Here is a 9,324-nt window from a genome sequence, read left to right as displayed (position 1 = left end):
ACAGGTCACTCTCTCAGGATCCATGTGGAAAAGGAATCATCCTACCATCTTTTATGGTACCAGGGAATGAGCCCCTCAAGGGTCAGTTCTGAGCTAGTAGAAGGACAGGGAAAGGGAGAAAAAAAAAAAATCTCGCTGCACTAAGGAATCCCCCAGGGGATTCCCTCTGCAGGCAGCAGAAACCTTAGGATGAGACAGATCTGCAAAACCTGAGAGACGCTGTGGGGCAGAGGGGACAGATAACCTGAGGAGGGAAACACCATAACTCACGAGGAATGTCCGGCATTGCGTGTTGACCCCGCTCCATCTTCTCACAGAGTTCTTGTAAATACACTGGAGTTTCCACCTCCTCAGCCTGGCTTTCTGTGCCGGAGGGTACCTTGGCCTGAGTAGGTATGTCAGGATTTGCCTCTTAGTCTTGCCAGACTCCCCAGGATGTAAAGCCTGTTTCAGCCTTATTTTGATACAACCCAGGTGGTTATACGTGGCATGCTAACTCAAAAAAGAGAAAAAGTGATTTGCCCATTCTAACTACACACATTCAGTATTGCTGGGCACTTGTTTTTTTATTACGGTAGGTGACTGGATTTACCAAACCCGTTGTTTCAAAAATAAATGTCCTAAAACTATGTGAGAATTTTAGTGCTCATGAAAAAATACCTTCCATCCATGAACAACGAAATATTTTTCCTCCAGGATTACAGCAGGGACCACAGTGCTGACAATAGCACAGGTTCATCTCTGCCACCCTGACCTTATGTCTAAACCAGCCCTGACTGCAAGCGAGCCCTTCTGGGGTTGTAACCAGGTGAGGACTAGGAAGAATCAGGTGAGTTTCCTCCCAGTTTGTGCCACCTTTGACCACATTGCTGAGGAACAAGACCAAGATAACAAAATCTCACAAATCCACAGGACAGCTGTCAAGTGCCACTAAGTTTTGATTGTTCCTATGATGGATGTTCTGCATTTGATTACTGTTACACAGTGACTCGGGCATGTCTAAGGAATGCTAGGTTTGCCCCACAGGCCATTGGTTATGTGGATAGGACAATTTGCTTCTGTGGTTGGCTAAAGTAAGAACCTCCAAGATATATGTAAAAAAAACCTGTCAGGATTTTACAACAACATATACAAGAGTCTCTTAAATAAAATACACAGTGGTCAGATTTTATACACTAAGTTCTTAATGTAAAAAAACCCAAACAACTCAACATGGACAGATATGTCAAGAGCTGGGGGATGATCTAGGCAGAAGTTAGTAATTAAATAAATGCAGACAAACCAACAACTGAGGAACATCAACAGAAACAACAACAAATCAGCACAGCTATTATCTGGAGATCTCCAGGCTAGGTCCACTCCACGCCAGCCCAGCAAAGTCCAAACACGGGCTTGTGAACAAGGACATGCACCTTTTGTTTTTCAAGACAGTTCCAATGTGTGTGGGGAGGGAGCAGATCAGATAGCGTACACCTGCCTCGCCACGGGCACCTGCACTGCAGTCCTGCCAGGAGTCCTCCTTCCGATTCGCCTCCCATTCTCTCTGCCACAGTATCTTTGTGCGAAGACAGGACGAACGCCAGCAACACCACTGCCAGCAGCCCTCAAAATATCTTGCACTCGTTGAGGGAGAACAGCTTCCGCCTGTTCTGCCTTTTGTCTTGATTGACCGCTGTCCGCACGGCGTACTCAAACACCTGCTGCACCCCCCTGTTGCTGAGGGCAGAGCACTCCAAATAGCCTTTGGCTCGCACGTCCTGGGCGAGCCGCTTCCCGTCCATTGGGCTGATGCAGGCGGAGCGGTAAGGCCCCGTGTCGCGCTGGTCAGTCTGCGTAGCCACTACCAAAACGGGGACGCGGGGCAAATGGCTGCGGACCTCGCCGATCCACTTGTTCCTCAGGTTCAGAAAGGAATTGTGGTTCGCCACCGAGTAGCACATTAATACCACATCTGCCTGTTGGTATGAGAGGGGGCGAATGCCTTTGAAGGCATCGCTGCCAGATGTGTCCCAAAGGCCCAGGCTAATCTGTGCACCATCCATGAAGACATCCACTCCAGTATTCTCATACACGGTGGGTCTGTAGTCATCTGGAAAAGTCTCAGAGGTGAAACGTACCAAGAGAGATGTTTTCCCCACAGCAGAGTCTCCCACCAGGACACACTTGATTGAATCCAGCATTTTATTCACGCCCAGGGCCAAGAGCACTGTCTCTGCACAGCAGGAGTGGGATAGACAAATGCAGTGGTCTCAGAGGCTTTCTAAATAACTTCCATTTGGTGAGAAACCATCCAAATCTCTTTACTTCTCAAGACTTGATTGTGTCACTTCAGTCTAAAATCCCCTTTTCTCCCACACGGCTCTCTGGTGCTGTCGTTTTTAATTCTTCAGTGAGTCAAATGACGTTTCTGGAAGAGTAAAATTAAAATGTAACATTTATAACCCGCAGAGAGCAGAACCATTCTTCATCAATATAAAGACACCTGGACAAGTCTTTGAACAGCCATGGGCAGTACCCCACATCAAGGATGCTGAACCTTGATGTTCCCTCCCAGATACATGTCAACAGCCACTTAGATAAATAACCTTGCTGCTCAATGGGGGCTAACAGTCCTATTATCTCTGCCATTCTCCACTGACAACAACTTTTCTTGCCTCCAATTGTCTAAAAAGCCAATAAAATCATTTAAACTTCGGCCTAACTGCTACTAACCTGCTTTTAAGTGAGACATTTCCTCTCTCTGACTACCACCAAGACTGACAGAATCCTGAATCCCCCTTAACCAATCAGTTCAGATTCCCTTGAAAATATTCCCATGCTTTCTAGAGGTAATCAAGAGAAAAAAAGCCCTTCAATCACCAATCTGACTATTTAAGCAATTCTACAATGAACACTAACGCAGAACCACTTGTGACAGCGAGGAAGCAGAGGCTTTGGGTGTGAATCTCAAGCAACATGAACCTTAACAGTTTTCAAAAGCAATGAAGGATTCACAGGAAAAATACACAGAAGTTCAATCATTTTTTTTTCTTACAAATCACTTTCAACAAGCAAGAAGCACGAGCCCAGGAAAGCCACACCACCAGTGCTTGCCCCAGTCAAACGATTTCATTTGAAGGGGGTACAGCTGCCCTGACATTTACTCTCGTGTAAAACCGAACTGAGAGCACCTCTTCAGAGTGTGTAATTGCTTTTGAGCTCCTGCCAGCATTCAGTCAAATTTTCCTGTTTTGAAAGCGTTTGCCTCTTCCCCGCTAGCTGTGCGCAACGTTCACTGCTCACACGGGGCGACACACAAGATGCTACGAAAATCACTGGCTGCAAAACTGAAGGCAGATTAGTTCTGCTCAACAAAAGTAATTTTAAAAAAAGGCATCACTGCATAATTTCAAAATGCCTCTTGTGCGTTGTACAAATAATGCATTTCTATCTCTGTGTATGAAGAGGGAAGTCGTAGCTTCAGGTTATTTGCACAGAAATGAATGATAGCCACAAAGCGCATATGCTCCACGTTACCATCACACTCTCCAGTTTTACTTCCCTCTACCCCCCTCACCACACACAGGCACATTTTTAGCACACTCAAAGCTTTGGCTTACTCCACAAAGGGGAAAAACAAAGGGAAAGAAGAGAACAGCGCTACAGGAGCTTAGAACGTTTTACAGGCGCTGGTGACTGCTACGTGCAACTCCCCTGCTTTCATTTCGCAGCGAGGTGGTGAGTACCCTACCTGCTCTGGTGCTGCTGGCACACCTGCGTCGCTCCCACCCCATGCACCGGCCAAAAGAAGATGTGTCAGTGGCTTGGCCGGAGCATGTGGCTTTATAGAGGCGGCACCAAACCTGCGTGGCACCCTCGTGCGTACTTGAGTTACCGGTATCTAGAGAAGTCATTGCAACAGACAGCGCTTCCTGATCTGCCGGCGCGACCGTGCACTCGCCATCTCAGCTCACTTCTAGGAAGTGGGATGGAGGCTGAGGCCGCTTCACAACATTCCTGGCTGCTGGGAAACGAGCTGCTCTGTGAATTGAAGTTTTGGTGGCAGCAGTTGGAAGCTTTTAAAGATTCAGTAGGTCTAACTCTACTGTCTCACCTTCTCCATGCCCCAAACAAACTCTCAAGGGAATTAAATAAGACATTTACAAAATACACCCATGAAAAATTTGAAAAGTATACGCAAGACACACAGTCCAGTTACTTAAAGACATCATCATCATCTTTCCTTCAGGGTATGCAACTTCAAAATCATGTCAGTTTGAAAACACAAGCCAGTAGCAGGTGATTCAGACAAAAATTCCTGCTCCCACGAGAAAGTTAGCATGCACCAAGTCTCCTTTTCAGGACAAACTTTTCTTTGGTGCAAGTAGTCCTTAATGCCTTCAGGGTCATTCTTTTGTGTATATACAAACGTGCGGGAAAATAAGGATGCCTGAAGCATGGTATTTGCTATTTCACACGTGCCAGAACAGAGTAGGACAGGAAAAAAGGTTTGTTGTGGTACTCGGTCTTGGTGATTACCAGGTCTGATTATGTTGGCTGCTTTTAAAGCATATACATGATTAAAGACTGAGAAAGATTTCAAGGGCTAGTGAATATGGCTAGTTGACACACACAATGACAAAAGCTGAAATATTCCACCATGACAATGTGGATTTGTTTTTAAATCAAATTACACTGTTATACAATCCTTTGCCAAATAAAAATGAACAATATATAATACGGTCCATACTCTCATCCTGGGGACAGATTGCCATCAGTGGTCCTGGTCTTGCTTTTGTTCACAGCCATTTGGAGTCCACTTGTTTCCATATATGGCTGGGACTGCATACTGGAGGTGTATTTTCAACTATGTACATAGCCTGTCCTTGAGGCAGCCTCGGAGTAAGAGCAGTTTTGGTGTATTAAAATAATTATGCAAGTTCACCTCAACTAACGGAAAAACTCTTTAAATATCAACAGAAAACAACATACTTTAAAGGACAGGCCACTACTGGGCAATTCCACACCTCAGCATACAACCATTTGTGTAAATATTTGCAAAACCTTTGGTTCCTTTCTCTCCTATTAAATACTATGATGTTAGTCCAACAGTACAGCATGCTCTGCTATCTTCTGATGGCACACAGCTGAGTCTAAGCCACTGACAGATTGCATTCTTCCCCAACTTGGCTTTCCAAATTTTACTAACTTTACCGAGTCCACTTTGGATCTGGAATTCCAGATATAAACTTGTATCTTCTTTTACACTCCTTTGGTTTATGCTTTCTTCACTCATAAAACTAGAAGACTTGATTTGAATAGGGTGAGAATGTTGATATTATTAAGTGTAAGAATACGTGTCTAATTCTGATGCAGCCATTCTGAATGGTGACCTTTAAGAAACTTTGAGAGTGACCTCAAAGAAAATTCTCGCACAGATTTAGATAGGGCACTGTTTTTTCAACTGTACCATATTGTCTATGTAACTAATATAACATTTTTTTTCTTTGCTTTCCTTTTTTTGTTCCCTCTCTCTTTGGAATACGGAACCTTGGCAATGCTGTGTGGTTATAGAGTCCTCGACTTCACTGACAACATGAGCACCAGAAGCCGTACAACAGCCGCTCTCCAGCCACTGACTGTTCTGGAGCTCAGCGATCTCATGTATGTAAATGCCTCAGACTTCATCACAGATTAATACAATATGGAGAAGGTCAGTGGTAACATGATGGGGAGAGAAGAAGAGCACAGCAGCACCAAGGTCTTTGCAGGTGGAAGATTCACATGAATATACATCCCATGAAAAACTAATCTAACTGATATTGGTTGAAACAGTTCTAGCAACAAAAGGAAGCAGGACTGCCTTTATCAGAAGGGGTAAGCTTATCAACTGAACCAAACAGGATTTTCATTTATGCCAGGAATGCCTCTGGCATCTACTATAAGATCATTGTGAGCATGGCTCACTATGGCAAAACATCTTCGGGAGATGGACAGTGCCTTATGATAGGGGAAAATAAATAGTCAGGAGCTCCTAACTTCAAAACCTATCTTGGATATTGATAGTGCACCCTCAGGTAGGCTGGGATTTGGAAGGAATTAGCTCATACATAAACAAACCACACAGGCAAGACAACAGGCTTCTTAGATCAGGCAGTCACAAAATGCCTCAGAAAGTTAAAGCAATTAACATGCTAACTATTATTGTCATTATCTGGTTCCTACCGCAATTACATCTCAGTGCAGTTCCTGTTGATAGCAGGATAAAAGCAGGCTGATTTTTCAGTTTGAGCACTGGGGTACACTAACTCTTGAAGAACCCTGACATCTCAAGGAAACAAAAATATTTATACTAATTTTTTAAAAAGTTGAAAACCACCAGAGAGACTTCCACTTGCTGTGTGATACCTGAAAGCACATACTGTCTTTTCCTGCCCACATACCCCTGTAAGTCCCACCTCACGCAGAGGTGGGGTCTGCAAAACAGTGCTTACAGTTCTCCTCTGCCGTGTCGATTGTAATCACAGCTCCTTCTAACTGCACCGCAGACACATAAAAGCTCTCCTTGCATCTCTTAGCTGGAGGCTCTTGAGGAGAGGAAGGGGACATGGAGACTTGCCACACTGCCCAGACAGCACGCGGTTTTACACCTTCACTTCTGTGGGTGCAGTGGGCACTGCAGGGCACAGATGGGGCCTCAGAAACACTCCAGCAAGCAGAAGGAGAGTGAGGAAGAGGAAGACTGGCAGCGAAACAAGACAGGGCAGAGATGCTATTGCCTGCTTAGGGGCAGCACCCAGAAAAAGCAGCAGGGAGACGACTGACCTCCACGACGGAGATATCACGGCTGTTGTGGGTCCAGTCTGGATGCTCAGCTAATTCACCAGGTTGCCAAGGTCAGGCTACCTTGTTTTCAAGCCCAAGGTACTTGCTCCAGTCAGGTGCAAACCTCCAGACTGCTGCATGGGGCTTTGCTGCCACAGCACAGGGCTACTGGAAACTAGCACTGTGGTCCGTCTGGAGACTGCAGCTGCTCTGCAAGCAAATGGCCCCTTGCTGAGAAGTTTCCTGTCATACATTCATTAAGCTGATGCTCTGACATTTGTGTTAGCTGTCTCCTGCTTTTTTAAACTCATTTTAAGACTATTTCGACCTATAGCATAATATGTCCCTGTCTTGCCAGTCTAGGAAACAGCCTCCTGCTGCCTCAGACAGCGTCAGTGTTTCAGTCCATAGTGGCATTCAGTGGCGGTACGGCTGCCATGGAGGAGAACTGGCTCGCAGCCCGTAACTTTGCAAGATGGTCCATTTTTTCCCCAGATTACTCCACCAAATAATCTGCATTCAACTTGTTCATTTCCCAAGCTGGCTACCCCAGGGGCCATCTTCATTCTCTGGCCCATGCACAAGATGGCAGGTTATGTGATTGGCAGAAAGCTTCAGCTATCTGGTATATGTATGATACTGGTCGATTAATGGCCAGACAATCTCAATGTGCTTTTATGTTTTAAAGAATCAAGAGGATTTCTAGAAGCTTTGTGAAAGCTTTAATACAGATATTTTTTCCTTAAGTACAATCGTATCTTCAATGGCTTCCTAAAGTTAGAAGAGCAAGAAACATACAATGAACCCATATTTTCAAAGCCAGGATGTCTTGTCATCTCAAAAACAATCTTCTTCCAGCATTAAAAAAAATTGCAGACACAACTTAGAATTTTTTCTTTCACTCTCCTATTCAGAAATCTGAAATCCTGTTTCTGTTTTCAAATGTTAGAGCTTTCTTTTAAAATAAAAGTACAATTTTTATTTTTTTTAAATGTAATTTATGAAGTATAAAGAAAATGGACACCCACTTTCTTAGGAGCCTTTGGAAAAACATACTTCTGGATCAAGACAACACCTGAAAATTTAAACCTCGGTTTCCTTCTTCGGCAGTTTTAACAACTGAAACAGAAGAAAAGGTTTTATGATCAAATATTTAGTCACCTTGCCAACTTTACTTTTTGCAAGGGAACTCAAATACTCAGATTTAAAGGAAATTCCCTCATGTTGAGACTGGGGAATTTTGCTATAAAGTAACAACAAATACAAACCAATGTTATTTGCAAGATGAAATAAGACGTGAAGTCCTAATAATGGGATGAAAGCTCTCCATGTAAGAAAATGAACATATTTATACACATGCTTATACATTGCACATGTGTCTAGAGCTGTATAATGAGATAGCTCAAATTCTAAAAATGCTAATTCGTTACTTTAGTAATAGTACCTATAATGAATATACAGGCAATGGATAATGACATGTCTAAAGATCTATTCAATTCACTACAGTCACTGAAATAAAACTATTTAAATTTCATTTTTATTACCCAATTAGACAAAATAAATATTTATTTTATCTTCAAGAGCCCTTTAGCTGTCACTAATCACACCTTGATTCGGCTACTTACAAATTAAGCGCGAACACAAATGATTAGAACCACTCAAAAAATTAACGAAAAGTCTAAAGACTCTCGTGTATTGATCTGAGATCCGAAACAGGATAGAAGTCAATGAAATCTGGCAGTGCTAAGTACCTGCTTCAGAATTCAAGACATGAGCCTGAAGTCATTTTTCTCCACATCTATGACATAACATGGTAAGTTACAGTCTGCGTGGAATTCATGGCACTACAGGGCATTTTCAAAAGTGATCCACTTTCAGTATAAACGTTGCATCCTCTCCAAATTAAAACTTGGGTAAATTGAGTGTAGGAAAGTAACTCCTTCACATTCTCAGCCTGATCCAATATAGTCCAAAGCCAGCAAAGATGGAGCGACATGTCATGACTGAAGCATGACACGCGCCCTTGTGCTTACCAAGCGTTTCCCTTCTGCAAGATACTGTCATCTTCCTTTCCCACCCTTCCCTGTGATAATTTTTCTTCTCTGTTCCTAAACAGAGAAGAAATTCTTCTTGAGTCTCACCACAGATACAGCCATACGTGGAGCAGCTGGCGTGCAAATGTCACACGTGTGTATGTTCGAGCACAGAAGTTCGCCAACCATCTGTCCGTCTGCGCTCCCCCATAGTCTCTGTTTTTGTACACACACACATACATATATATGTGTGTATATATATTCACCACCGGCATAGAAGCACTTTTGAGTCCAGATGGGGATACAGATACGCTTGCAGATGAACATGGATGAAGTGCTACGCAGTGCCTACAGTGCTATCACACGTACCTATGAAATGTCATTCTGTCTAACAGAACGGACTCACGGTTAAAAAAGCACCCAAGTCTAAATGCACTGTAGCCAAACTGAAGGACTGATATTATAAAATGCATGATATTTAAGTCAT

At 43.5% G+C, this 9,324-nt stretch overlaps 1 protein-coding gene across 1 annotated transcript; it reads right to left on the bottom strand.

Annotated features, from left to right (window-relative positions):
* Positions 1-1,604: 1,604 nt before the first annotated feature.
* On the bottom strand, positions 1,605-2,180 carry RHOH (ras homolog family member H; the record flags this gene model as incomplete). The annotated part of the gene is made up of 1 exon (XM_084267018.1): positions 1,605-2,180. The coding sequence occupies one exon, from the start codon at positions 2,178-2,180 to the stop codon at positions 1,605-1,607; it is 576 nt and encodes a 191-aa protein (XP_084123144.1).
* Between the last annotated feature and the right edge of the window lie 7,144 nt (positions 2,181-9,324).

Source organism: Gallinula chloropus, assembly GCF_964237585.1.
Source record: "Gallinula chloropus genome assembly, chromosome: 7".
Lineage (NCBI taxonomy): Eukaryota > Metazoa > Chordata > Aves > Gruiformes > Rallidae > Gallinula > Gallinula chloropus.
This window is presented reverse-complemented; position numbering and strand designations above follow the sequence as displayed.